Consider the following 12,734-nt stretch of genomic DNA (forward strand, 5'->3'; position numbering starts at 1 on the left):
AAGTTTTATGCAGCAGTCAACTGATCAACTTGACAACATATTTGTTCAGAAATCCAATGTTTATAAGTTTGCGGAACTTGTGGAATTTGGAACTTTCATTCACAAGAGTCAAAAGGCAACTATTGTCAAAAAAAAAAGTTTTTTCTTCCAGGTTGACCATCTACATAACTTCATCTTCTTCCGTTTCACAATGGGATTTGTGGACAGCATAATTGCCAAATGTAAGTGCGAGTATTTCTTCTCTTGAAGTACGAACCTCTTCTTTTAGAAGCCACGGTGAGATAGCCGTGCCGTGCCGTCTTTGGGCTGATACTTTTGCTTGTTTATGTGCTGATCTGCCTGCCGCAGACATCGCCACTGTGGTGGGCTACCTGGTGGTTAGCAGGCCATTCCTAAACCTCTCCCACCCGCGACATCAGCACAGCAGACAGTCTGAGCTACTGGAGGTCAGCAATAGCAGCAAAAATGCAAATCCACCGCCCTTACCCGAATCCTATGTTCCACATCACTGAACGACAACGACCCAAATCAAGAATCAATGGATTTGAAAAATGAGAATGACGCCATTTTTTTCTGCAGGATTATTACCAGAGCGGGAGGATGCTCCTTCGCATGTCCCAGGCGCTCGGCAGAATTGTTCTCGCCGGTCGAGAAATGACTCGGCTCTCGGGGTTAGTATTCTGAAAGGTTTGCGTGATCTTCTCTGCTTAATCTCCTATGCTTGTTTTTTTTCTTCCCCTGCAGCTTCACAAGTCGTATCACTGAACTGATCAAAGTCTTGAAGGATTTAAATTCTGGCAAATACGAACGCACCATGGTCTCCCAACAGAAGGGTATTTTTGGTTATCTCCTGCCTTGCAGTACATTTTGACGCTTGCAGTTGAGTACATTTGTGAAATAAATGAGCCGGATGCCCTTTGCCAAGCGAGTTTGGGTTGCTAATGCTCAGTTGAAAAAGATCAGCTTTTGCTGGAATGAAGATGGCCGGCCATCATGCTCAATCAACAGTACCTGATAAATCCCAAAACCAATGTTTCATTTCACTTTCAGAGTCTGACACAACAGAAAGTCTGACACTCGTGCCCGGAAGAGGTCAAATTATCAACAGAGATAACATCATCAAGTAAGTATCTTGAGTTTTTTTCAAAAGCAAAACCAAAGATTTGCAGCAAGCTGGAGGTGGCTCACCTGATGGCAAGGTTCTTTGAAGAGGGCACATTTCCATCTGAGCCTTTCATAAAGCCAAATTGTCTTTCAGATTTGACCATACGCCGTTAGCAACGCCAAATGGAGACATTCTGATCAGAGACCTCACATTTGAGGTCAAGTCATTCCTTTTTTACTTTATTGAGTTTGCGTTCGGTATTATAACACGCTACTTGATTTTCCTGCCCACTAAAGGTGAGTTCCGGAACCAACGTTCTGGTGTGTGGACCAAATGGTTGTGGCAAGAGCTCACTGTTCAGAGTCCTTGGCGAGGTAATCACATTTTTTGTTTTCTACATGAAGGAAATCCAATTTGTATTCCATTTATCAGAGAAGTAATTAGCACAGGTAGAGGTGTGGAAAACAGGTCAGAGTGGTGGAACAGGTCAACCAACAGACCGAGGCGTGGAAAACAGGTCGGAATGGTGGAAGACAAGAAAGAAAAGCTATTAGCGTAGGAGGGCACATGAATATCACTTAGGATTCATATCCTGACCTCTGTGGAAAGTCTAGTCGTGCCCTTGAGCGATGCCAGATTTGGACTCGAGCAGATTTGCATTAAATCAAAAACAAACAAACAAACAATTCCATCGTTGTTGCCCAATGTATGACCAATTTTTGTGAGATTTGAGTTTTTCTGCAAAAATCCATGAAGAAAACAAAAATGTTCATGTTTCAGATGAAAATTTAAAAAAAAAAGCTCATTGGTTTCCACTCAAAAGCAGCTCCTTATGGATTGAATGAATATATTTGTCTGTGTTTCATAGCTTTGGCCTCTTTTTGGTGGACAGCTGACCAAACCAGAGAGAGGGAAGCTCTTCTATGTTCCACAGGTAAGATATGTACAAAACCAAGTCCATGACAGTGACAATTTTCATCAACACCATTCCACCCCAGAGACCCTATATGACCCTTGGTTCTCTGAGGGACCAAGTCATTTACCCGGACACCATTGAAGAACAAAGGAAGAAAGGAATATCCGATCAGGTTGAACACTTTCATAGCAAAAGCCAAATCAAATGGCTCCATGTTGGATATTACTATCCAAAGCTTCGTTTTTGTATTGCTCTCTCCAGGTATTGAAGGAGTACTTGGATAATGTTCAGCTGGGACACATCCTTCACAGGGAGGGCAGTTGGGACTCAGTGCAGGACTGGATGGATGTTTTGAGTGGAGGAGAAAAGCAGAGGATGGCTGTAAGTGTTCACCACTGAATTCAATGGGCGTTTGTCAAGTCTTATATGAGCTGCTCATGTCTTTGCAGATGGCCCGACTGTTCTATCACAAACCCCAATTTGCTATTCTGGATGAGTGCACCAGTGCAGTCAGTGTTGATGTGGAGCACTACATCTACAGCCACTGCAGGATGGTAATGAGGTCTTCTCATCAAACGCTAGTATTATGTGTATTTTTTAACTTGCAGACTTCAACCTTTTAATGGGTAATACAAAAGCAACATAAACCTTTTTTTCCAGTCATTTTATTTTATGATTTTGTTTTGTAGGTGGGCATTACTTTGTTCACAGTGTCGCACAGAAAGTCTCTTTGGAAGCATCATGAGGTAAGTATTGATATCAAATCAACTTTTTTCTTAGAACATGAGAATCATGTACATTTGTTCAAACCTAAAACAAAATAAATAGCTTCATACACATTTTGGAGGAAACACTCAAGTACCCTGTCTGGGTGGAAGTATTATCAACAGAGAACATAAGCAATTTGTTGCCTTCTTGTTGTTGATTAGGCATGATTCTGTTGTGAAAATGATTCTTCACTCAACCCTTGTCTTTTTTTTTTCTTCTTCTTCTTCAAAGTATTACCTGCACATGGATGGCAGGGGAAGCTACGAATTCAAACCCATCACAGAGGAAACTGTGGAGTTTGGCTCTTAATTGGTTCCTCCAGTCCTCAATGAAATGCACTTGTCTGCTAATCCAGTCCAAGCTTTGCACAGAAAACAGTGCCTATACTAGAACATTAGGTCATGGTGTTGGAAGGTGTGGGTTTGTTCAGGGTCTTTTCATTTCTTGGGACCTATAATTGTTTGCATTGTTATTTGTAATAATCTCATGAAGCAGACTAACAACGGTTGGCATCATGTTTTATAGTGAAGAATGTCCAGGGCAGGGCAGGCCACGGCACGGCACACAAACTGATTTAGCTTGTCTTTATTTCAGAGGAAAGTAATTGTTCCAGAATTTTCATTTACCGTCCATGCCCAAAAATGTCTCTTGATATGTTTTATACTGTGATGGCCATATTATGATTGATAAGTTATGTGTGTCCATGCTGGCCACTCAACCCTGAGTCAACTGAGATCTTAAAGCAAGAGGAACATAATTAAAGAGACGGTAAAGTGAGGATGGGTCATTTTTCTAGCCCACTTTATGTATTATTTGTCAAGTTAGCATTTTATCCATTCATTTTGGAGTAATAATGAAACGACAAATGCTTTTAAAAATACTCACCTTGAATAAGCCCATGCACCCTACCCCTTCATGTAACATGTAAATAAATTAAATGAAATACTAAAAAGTTCTGTTTAAAAAAAAAAAAAAAGATTTTCCTACACTTACATCATATCGTTAAATATAAGTTAAAAAAAAGTAAAAGAGCGATTTAATTGGAGTGTTTTTATTCTAAAACAAAAATAGAATATATTGCGAGAAACAAAAGCACAACGACGCGTATATTTGTTTTGGATTCCCTGAATTTGACCATAAGATCGCAAAAGTGTACCGTGTGTCGCCCTCTGCTGGTCAGTAAGAGAAATGACGCATATCCGTCTTGGATTCCCTGAATTTGCCCATAAGATAGCAAAAGTGTGCAGTGTGTCGCCCTCTGCTGGTCAGTAAGAGAAATTACGCATATCCGTTTTGGATTCCCTGAATTTGACCATGATAGCAAAAGTGTACCGTGTGTCGCCCTCTGCTGGTCAGTATGAAGAATGACGCGTGGATTCATTTTGGATTCCCTGAATTTGCCCATAAGATAGCAAAAGTGTACCATGTGTCGCCGTCTGCTGGTCAGTATGAAGAATGACGCGTGGATTCATTTTGGATTCCCTGAATTTGCCCATAAGATAGCAAAAGTGTACCGTGTGTCGCCGTCTGCTGGTCAGTATGAGAAATGACGCATATCCGTTTTGGATTCCCTGAATTTGCCCATAAGATAGCAAAAGTGTACCGTGTGTCGCCGTCTGCTGGTCAGTATGAGAAATGACGCATATCCGTTTTGGATTCCCTGAATTTGCCCATAAGATAGCAAAAGTGTACCGTGTGTCGCCCTCTGCTGGTCAGTAAGAGAAATGACGCATATCCGTTTTGGATTCCCCGAATTTGACCATAAGATAGCAAAAGTGTACCGTGTGTCGCCCTCTGCTGGTCAGTATGAATAATGACGCGTAGATTCGTTTTGGATTCCCTGAATTTGACCATAAGAAAGCAAAAGTGTACCGTGTGTCGCCGTCTGCTGGTTGGTATGAGAAATGACGCATATCAGTTTTGGATTGCCTGAATTTGACCATAAGATAGCAAAAGTGTACCGTGTGTCGCCGTCTGCTGGTCAGTATGAGAAATGGTGCGTATATTCGTTTTGGATTCCCTAAATTTGACCCTAATTAACAAACCATCATGCAGAATTTCCTTATAAACTTTATTAATTAATCTTTTTTTATGTACAAATACATAATCTAACCTTCTGATATGAAACGTGTGTATTTACAAAACAGTCTTGATACTGTATGGAACAACCTGATATAAGTTAGTCAAATACATTAACGCTGCAGGTTTCTTCTTTGATAACAAATGGAAAAGCAAAGAGTTCTCATTACAAATATACACTGGAATGTTGTTTTACAAACAACACACCAAAAACGTTCCCCATAAAGCTTGACGCACCCCTTCAAGAAAAAAAGCTTTGAAATGATCATAACAAATGCAATCGAAAGTCACGTAAACCAGACAGATGCCATCGAAACAAAACCAAAGCGATGGGAACAGTGGCCGGCCGCTTCCATGTCGCTTTTGCGGTCACACGGCCGAGCTGCCGTCGTGCCCGAGGATGTGGCTGATGTTGTGCGCCGGTCTGTTATGTTGCTTGCTCGAATCGGTGGCAGACGCGTTGGTGAGCGACAGCAGCGGCGACATGGGCATGGCCGAGCCGTCGGCGGGCATGCCGGCGGTGATCTCTGGGAAGAGCGAGGTGAGGCTGAAGTTGGAGATGTGCGGCGTGATGCCCGACGAGTTGGTGATGGGCATGGGCGGCATGTCGGGCAGCAGCGGGAAGCTGGCCTGGGCGAAGCCCACGGCGCGCGGCGGCGACAGGATGGAGCCGAAGCGGTTGTTGGGCTTGTCGGCCCCGGGGCTGGTGAACATCTGGTTGGAGAAGTACTGCAGGGTGACGTCGCCCGGCAGGCTGGGGTGGGCGGCCGGCGAGTAGGACGGGTAGAAGGAGGGTAAGGTGTTGGCGGGCTCCACGGGCAGCAGGGAGGGAGTGCGCGAGGCGTTGGCCTGACTGACGGGCGGGATGAAGGTGGAGTTGGTGTTGATGGGCGGGTTCATGCCACCCTCGGGGATGAACGGGAAGCCGAAGTTCTGCGCCAGGTGCTGCTCGGCGACCAGGTTGTTGTCGCCAGACGTTTGGGCGCCGTCCGCCATAAAGCGGACGATGGTGCTGCGCCGCGCCTCGCCGCCCGACTGCGGCCGGCCCAGAAGTACGCCGCCTCCGGAAGGCAGGGGCAGGTGGCCCTCGGGCTCAAAAGGGTTGGAGGACCGCAGCGTTCCCGAGCGGGGGCGCTCGCCCGCCCGCAGCTTGGCGGGCGGCGCGTGGCGTGAGTGCTGGGTGACGGGCGGTCTCGATGCCACCGGCGAGCGGCCCGGCTCAGGGGGGTGGGCCGCCCGCACGCCGCCACCGCCGTGCATATTAGCGTTGACCTGAGAAATGTGGCTCTTGTTCATGGCGGAGGGTTTCTGGCTGGGACTGGAGGCTTTGGCCTGGATGTCTGTGGAGGGGTACTCCATGCTGACCGCTGGTGGGCAGCACTGCGCCGCCCTCTGGTGGTTTCCCTCAGGTGAAAGAAGGCTCTGCATGAAACTCTGGTGACAAGCTTCCTGCTCGCGTAGCAGCGCCGGTCCCACGTGAGACCCCTGCGGCCCGATATGGACCCCCGCATAGCCGCCGCGGTTCCTGCTGTCTGCCGAGGGGGCCGCGCCCATTTGGAAGCTTGCCTGCTGCTGCTGCTGAGCCCTCTGCGACTTGGGGGCCATGTCGCTGCCGCCGCGGGAAACCTGAGCCTCAAAACCGGCGAGCTGATGCGCACCCGGTCCAGGCGCCATGCTTTTGAACGGCGGGCACTCTGACACGCGCTGAACGTCAGCCGGGCCCGGGTGGTCCGAGGGGAGTCGGCCCTGCGGATTGTGCGGCACGTTGCCTTTACCTCGTCCCGAGGCGTCCATGTAGCCGCGTAGGTCGGCCTGATCCGGCGCAGCGCCGCCGCCGCGGGCTGGCTGGAGGTGGTGCGCCAGGCACTGCTGCTGCTCGGCGCTCGTAGAGCTTTTGCCGATGAGGGCCTCGGCGGAGTAGTTAGAGACGCGGTGGCGCTCCTGGCGGGACGGCGCGCACGACAGCTCAGACGAACGCGACGCCGGGTTGCCGGGTGACGAAATGAGCTGCTGCTGCTGCTGCTCCAGATTCCTTGACGTCATCATTCTCTGCATGGCAGCGTGGTCTTGACCAGGCTGAGGGGAAATCCACGGCACAGTTTAGTTGGCCGACCAAATGTGGCCTGAAGTGAATGCTTGACTTACCTTGGCCAGGTGGTTGGTGTGGTGGGCTCGGGCTCCTGCTGCCTGTGCCTCGCAGCTCTTCTCCTGGTGTCTAAAGTGCTGTTGTGTGTGCATCTGTTGTTGCAGGTGCTGCTGGTGCCTGCTGTGGGAGTTTTGTTGCTGTTGCTGCTGCTGCTGCTGCTGCAGCTGTTGATGGTGTTGTTGTTGGTGCTGCTGCTGCTGAGTTTGATGCGAGGGCGCTTGGTGCTGTTGCGGATGAGACTGTTGGTGCTGCGTGGACTGATGCTGCTGTTGGTGGGCCTGTTGCGGTTGCGCGGCGTGCTGCTGATGCGGATGCTGCTGTTGGACTGTGGACTTTTCCAGGTGGTGGTGCTGCTGCTGCTGCTTCTGTTGCATGGCGGCGGCGGGCGAGCCGGTCTGGCTGCCTCGGACCAGCCCCCTCTTCTTATGCGCATGTTGCTCTTGCTGGAGCGCCCTCTGGTGTAGCGAGTGGCGCTGCGCGGGGTCTGCCTGGGTCAGGTGGTGTTGCAGATGGTACAGGTGGTGCTGGTGCTGCTGCTGCTGCTGTTGCTGCTGCTTCATGTAATGATTTCCTCCCAGGTGCTGGCCCGGCTGGGCCGCAGAATGTTGCGGATGGGCCTGGGGCGGGTGGAGCACCCCCGGCTGGTTCTGCTCACCGGGGCGGTGGGCGTCCGTGGCTCGGACTACGGGGCTCATGAATGAGTTTGTGGAGAAGAGCGAGCCTTCCGTGTTAATCCTCGCCATGGCCGAGGATGAGGGAGGCAGTTGTCCTCCCATCATCTGGCCGCGGTCCGCTCCTTTCACGTCCATGTGGCCCACAGTGGGCGCCGGCGGGCACGGCTTTGCTCGTTTGCCCGTGTTGAGCATGGCCTCCTCCTGCGCTTGGCGCTTGGAGAGAATCTTGACTTGTCGCTCGGCCTGAGCCCTCATCAAAGCCGTTTTCATGGGGGCGTACTCATTCAGCTGGGCGGCGCCCGAGCAAGGCGAGAGCGTGTTGTTGGACTGTTGGGAAATGTGGACCGAGGCGGCGGCCGGCGAGGGCACCGGGCACTGCTGGCTCGGCAGACCGGGAGAGCCCGAGTAGGATTGCTGAGAGGAGCTGGGCCTGATCAGGTTGTTGATACTCAGGCTGGCGACGGTGCCACTTTGGGCTGAACTCTGAGTCTGGACCTGGGTGTACGTGATGAGATGAGCCGGGTTCTGCGGATGCCTGATCCCACCCACGGACCCGTCGCCAACCTGTCCTCTGACAGACACCTGAACCGGAGCTTTGGCTGCATCTGCAGGTTTGCTGACTTCCACCTGCTGCACCGCGGGGGCTTTTTCTTTACTAGCGGGAGCTTTAGGCGCTTGCCACGGAGCCGGGGGCGCCTCGTTCCTGCTGCAGCTCCCGGCCCTCCTCCCTGGGCTGTCTTGTTCTAACATGGCCAAAGCCAGCATCTCGGCCTGCTCGGACGTGAACGTAAAGGTTCCAAAGGAGCCGGAAGAGGCACTCATGCCCTGACCCTGACCTTGGGGGAGCATGGAGGCCACGGAGAAGCCCCGGCCTGCCCCTGCGCCCGTGGACATGGAAGTGTCCGTCACGGGAGGCTCCATAGTTGGGTCATCAAGGTTCGTGTAAACCCCGTGAGATGCCACAAAGTCTTTCTTGGGTGTGGATGCTGCTAAACTTGTCACGGGTCTTTCTTCCCGGGCCTGTCGGTTCTTGGCTGCCGGCTGAGGAAGTTTGACTTGGGTGGGCACCGTCGAGTAAGGCGTCGCGCTAACCGACGACAACGGACTTGTGGAAGAAGCGCTGGACTCTTTACTACAAGGCACTGATTTGATGTCATTGGGTCGTTGGGAACAAGACACTGATTGTGTAGTCTGACTTGTGGCAATTATTGAAATTGGACTTGCGGCGCGAGCAGCGGCGCCGTTCACGGCATCACCGCCACCGCTTGTCGTCGTGACAACGCTTGTGCTGGCTTTAGACGGCGCAGAGGGAAGAGAGACGTTACTTTGCGCTGTGCGAGTCGCCGCACCGCTGGCTTCGGATCCTACGGGCTCGCTCGGCGCCGAGCCGCCGTTTGAAGCCGCGGCCGCTTTGTCACTAGCGGCCGCGGCGTCGCTCGGTGAATGCGTGACCGATGTGGCAACGGCGCTCACCGCAACATTTGTGCTAGCTTTACTGACAAGAACATCATCAGGATTTGCGGCGACTGCGCTAACACTTTGCGGCCGGGACTGACTGGATACGCTCGGGCCGGCGGACGTAACAACAATTTTTGGCGGGCTTTGCGGGGAAGTGACACTCGGTGTGGTTTGGGCAGTTGCCGTCGTGGCGGCTACGGGAGGAATGTCTGAGGCCTGAGATGCTCTCGTCCGGCTGAGCTGACTTTTCTTTGACGCTTTGGTCCTTTTGGCTGTTGAGCGTTTAGCACGGGGCGTCATCCGCTGCCTCTTTCCGGCAGGCTTGGGCCCGCTCGCCGTTCGTCCGGATGTAACCCGACTCGGCTCGGGAGCCTGTAATGACCGGACGGGCGGAACCACCGCCGCGGTGGCTCCGGGGATTGTCCCGGGAGCAGGAGGCTGGACCACGGCGGACGGGGCAACCGGAGGCGGGCCGTCGTTGGCGCTCTGGCTAGAAATGCTAAGCGGAAGGCCCTGAGAGATGCTCTGGTTCAGACTACTGAGAGCCCCGAGACTCTTGAGAGCCACGTTGGTGGTGGGTTCCTCCGTGGTGGTAGGCTGGACTAGTTGGATTGTACGTTGGGAAGCGTTTTTGTCCGAAGTCTTCACGGGCTTTAAGGCGAAGATCTGGCCGTTCACAGTGATGGTTTGCGGGCCGGTCTGGGCGCCAGCGGACCCCTGGCTCATGGGCGATGAATTGCTCGCTGGAGGCTGTGCCGGACGTGGGAGAATGGGCACCAGTTGCTTCCCACCCACACTCTGCAACGTGGCCGTTGAAGCGTTGGCTGTTTGAGTCGCGGTTATGGAAGCGGGTGCGGCGGCGGCAGTGGAGGGCACCAAGCCCACCTTGGGTTTCTGAGGGGCAGGCGCGGCTTGATTGGGAGCTTGGATGATGACGATATGTTGACAGGGTGTCGGGTTGCTGGCTTCTTCTCTCATGACCGGCTGAGTCGGGCAGGAGTTGGCCTGCTGCAGAATAACCACGCTGGGGTTGTTGGCGCTCTGCGGCGTGGTGGCCGCCACGCCGTTCGGGTTGACCTGTAGTACCTGCATGGTCTGGAGGAGGGGCAGCACGGTGGCCTGCTGTGGAGTTTGAGGGAGAAGAGTCGCCGGGGGGTGAGGAATGAGAGATGCCGGCTGGAGGACGGCCGACTGGGGTTGAGACACGGCGGCCGGCTGCGGGAGCACGGCGCACTGGGGCTGCGGGGCGAGGACCGGGATGGCGGGTCGCAGCTGGGGCGGCCGGGCCTGAATATGTGCAGTGATGGGGGCCCGTTGTACGGGGACAGGAGGCGGCTGCATCTGGATTTGAATGGGCTGAACGGGAGGACACACTGTCACCTGGTGGACGGCTTGGGCGGTGCTGCCGAGACTCTGGCAAACGGGCTGCACCGTGTTGCCTGCCATCTGCAGCGTCGTCCACGTGGTTTGCGTGCTACCCGCCGCCCCCGTTCTCAGAAGGCCTTGACTGTTGGGGAGGGCAGTGTAACTTACAGTCCTGAGGGTGGCGTCCTTTGCACTGTGATTTATTGTGGCGAGGCAGGAGACGGCCGCCGGCGGAAGCTGAGACGCTGAACTCGGAGCTACGTTGGTCAGGGCGGCGGCGGCGGCAGCAGGTGGCAAGCCGGTGTTCCCGGCCGGGAGCTGGAGGGTGATGTAGGACACGGAAGGCGGCGGAGGTGGCTTCTCAATCGCACGCTGCTCCACCGTGGCGAGGCTCGAACCAGAGTTAAGCAAGGTAGCGGAAGAAGTCACTTGGAGCAAGGCTCCGTTTCCCCTCACACCTGCGCTCACCTCCGATGAGGGCTGAAGCATTAAGGTGTCTGAGGGCTGCTTCCCGGGGCTCGTCTCTTTTCCCGCGGGGCGCATCACGTCGCCGTTGGAATAGACGATTATGCCCTTGGGCAGCTGATGAGTGGGCGTGACTTTGGCCACTTTGGCACAGCGCTGTTTGCCCTTCCAGTGGACCGTGGGGTCTTCCAGGAGATTGATGTCGTGGGCTTTGAGAAGCTCGATGTAGTGGGCGCTCTCCTTGCGAAGCTCCTCGCAATGTCGCCGTAGTCGTCGAATCTCCTCCGCTGTAGAAAATACACGAGCGTTTGTCACATGTAAACAAAAACTCAAAAATACTTTGGCTCACAATTTCCGTAAGAGTTGTCCTTCACCTATTCATCGCTGAGCCAATTTGATTGGCTGATATAAAAGCTTTTAAAATGACCATAAATTGTTGACCATTTCTGGGCTCCCAGTTTTTTTTTTCCAAACTTTACCTTGGACTTTATCACCGCCTTCCAGGAGCATTGCGTCATTTTGTTTTTTCAGCTCAGTGATGTAGCGAAAGGCCTGGTCCAGGATCATGTTCTTACTCTGTGTAAACAAATAGGGGGAGTGAATTGAATTGAATTGACGATCCCTGCGTAAAATGCATCTTAACCTGTTTAAGCGCTTGTGAACAGGGCAGCAGATTGCCGATGCGGTTGATCCCTGCATTTATCTTCTCTTTGCGGTGCCTCTCGACTGAAGACAAGAGAGGAAAGGTAAGCGACTCTAATGTCATTACAGGTGACATTTAAACATTTCAATCATTTACCAGCATTGTGGGATTCTTTGTTTTTCTTCTTTCTGCAAAAAAAATTGGGAAACTCAGCTGATGAAATACAGGACGTCTTTTTTAACCGCAGTATTAATGCAACGCAACTCGAACTTACTTTGGTTTTCGACCAGTTGTCTCGGTTTCCGTCATCTCGGGCATCCTTTCCCAAACAGGTGCCTGTCAGTCGAGTCACCACACTCACCGCTTTGACCTGAGATCCTTCCTGTGGCCGTCCTGGCATGCAAACACAATTATATGTGTATTGAACATGTTCAAAAGATTATACATGGAAGAAATTCTCTCATTGTGGCTTAGAAACAAGCGCTGCCATGTTAAAATAGACCTAGTGCTTCTGCTACAAGCACAAGCTTTAGAAGGCATTGCAGCTAACCTGAACTCGTTGGCATGCATTTGCAACCACGATGTGACAAAATATAGCTGAATACTGTACTGCGGCTTTCCTGTACAAATAGTAGTTATCAGGCGAGTTAATTATTAAAGACAAAGTTAAGTAGCAATTAATGCTTAACCCGTGTAGCTTGCTAATAGTTAGCCTAGCTCACTTTTGGAGCCAAAAAAGAGCGCCGTTTCGTTGCTAATCCGCTAATAAAACGATATTATAAGACCGCATGTTCCCATTCACCTGTAGGTTGGACATTTTATGCAAGTGTCAGCGGCTGTGATAACTTAAGAGAGAGGTTTGAGAAGCTAACTGTTAACTAGCTACCTAGCATGCTATGTCAATCCAGCTCCCAAAACAATCCGAGCAGGGGAAAGAGGCGGGCGCTTGGGAACTGAGAACCAATCAAATCTGAGAGGATGGGCGATGCAGCCAATCAAAACGGCTAAGTGTAGCAGTGCGTCCGACTCGATCACTTTTGTACGCTCGTTTTGTTTGATTTTCTCCTAAAATTCAACTATTTGTAAATGTTCGCAAATGGTTCTAATACGAAATT

The 12,734-nt window shown here is 51.7% G+C and overlaps 2 protein-coding genes across 5 annotated transcripts in view; one reads left to right on the forward strand and one right to left on the reverse strand.

The window, feature by feature from the left end:
* abcd3a (ATP-binding cassette, sub-family D (ALD), member 3a) overlaps nt 1-3,566 on the forward strand; it is a 6,899-nt gene extending 3,333 nt beyond the window's left edge. Inside the window, exons 11-23 of the mRNA XM_085939476.1 lie at nt 152-221; nt 349-446; nt 580-671; nt 745-833; nt 1,051-1,123; nt 1,259-1,322; nt 1,402-1,479; nt 1,974-2,039; nt 2,104-2,193; nt 2,283-2,402; nt 2,471-2,575; nt 2,711-2,767; nt 3,021-3,566. Of these exons, the coding sequence (XP_085795602.1) occupies nt 152-221; nt 349-446; nt 580-671; nt 745-833; nt 1,051-1,123; nt 1,259-1,322; nt 1,402-1,479; nt 1,974-2,039; nt 2,104-2,193; nt 2,283-2,402; nt 2,471-2,575; nt 2,711-2,767; nt 3,021-3,098 (1,080 nt within the window). The 3' untranslated portion in view covers nt 3,099-3,566. The remainder of the gene's footprint in view (nt 1-151; nt 222-348; nt 447-579; nt 672-744; nt 834-1,050; nt 1,124-1,258; nt 1,323-1,401; nt 1,480-1,973; nt 2,040-2,103; nt 2,194-2,282; nt 2,403-2,470; nt 2,576-2,710; nt 2,768-3,020) is intronic.
* Nucleotides 3,567-4,854: 1,288 nt separating this feature from the next.
* Nucleotides 4,855-12,589, reverse strand: usf3 (upstream transcription factor family member 3). Of its 4 annotated transcripts, XM_085938561.1 has the most exons (8): nt 12,342-12,391; nt 12,170-12,239; nt 11,894-12,012; nt 11,776-11,807; nt 11,620-11,702; nt 11,456-11,552; nt 7,014-11,263; nt 4,855-6,944 (listed from the first exon to the last, which is right to left on the reverse strand). In XM_085938561.1, the coding sequence occupies exons 3-8, from the start codon at nt 11,935-11,937 to the stop codon at nt 5,238-5,240; spliced, it is 6,213 nt and encodes a 2,070-aa protein (XP_085794687.1). In that variant the 5' UTR covers nt 11,938-12,012; nt 12,170-12,239; nt 12,342-12,391; the 3' UTR covers nt 4,855-5,237. The 4 variants fall into 4 exon arrangements, with proteins under 4 accessions (XP_085794687.1, XP_085794688.1, XP_085794685.1 ...); XM_085938562.1 differs by lacking the exons at nt 12,170-12,239; nt 12,342-12,391 and adding an exon at nt 12,506-12,589; XM_085938559.1 differs by lacking the exons at nt 12,170-12,239; nt 12,342-12,391 and adding an exon at nt 12,422-12,555.
* Nucleotides 12,590-12,734: the final 145 nt, after the last annotated feature.

Source organism: Syngnathus leptorhynchus, chromosome 19, assembly GCF_054491065.1.
Source record: "Syngnathus leptorhynchus isolate UIUO chromosome 19, UIUO_Slep, whole genome shotgun sequence".
Classification (NCBI taxonomy): domain Eukaryota; kingdom Metazoa; phylum Chordata; class Actinopteri; order Syngnathiformes; family Syngnathidae; genus Syngnathus; species Syngnathus leptorhynchus.

Excerpts from the sequence above, each read along its gene's own strand:
- usf3 (XM_085938562.1), bottom strand. The coding sequence starts at position 11,937 with ATGCCCGAGATGACGGAAACCGAGACAACTGGTCGAAAACCAAA. Across the intron at positions 11,808-11,893 it reads ACAACTGGTCGAAAACCAAA|AAAGAAGAAAAACAAAGAAT; the intron begins GTAAGTTCGAGT and ends TTTTTTTTGCAG. Across the intron at positions 11,703-11,775 it reads CAAAGAATCCCACAATGCTG|TCGAGAGGCACCGCAAAGAG; the intron begins GTAAATGATTGA and ends TCTTGTCTTCAG.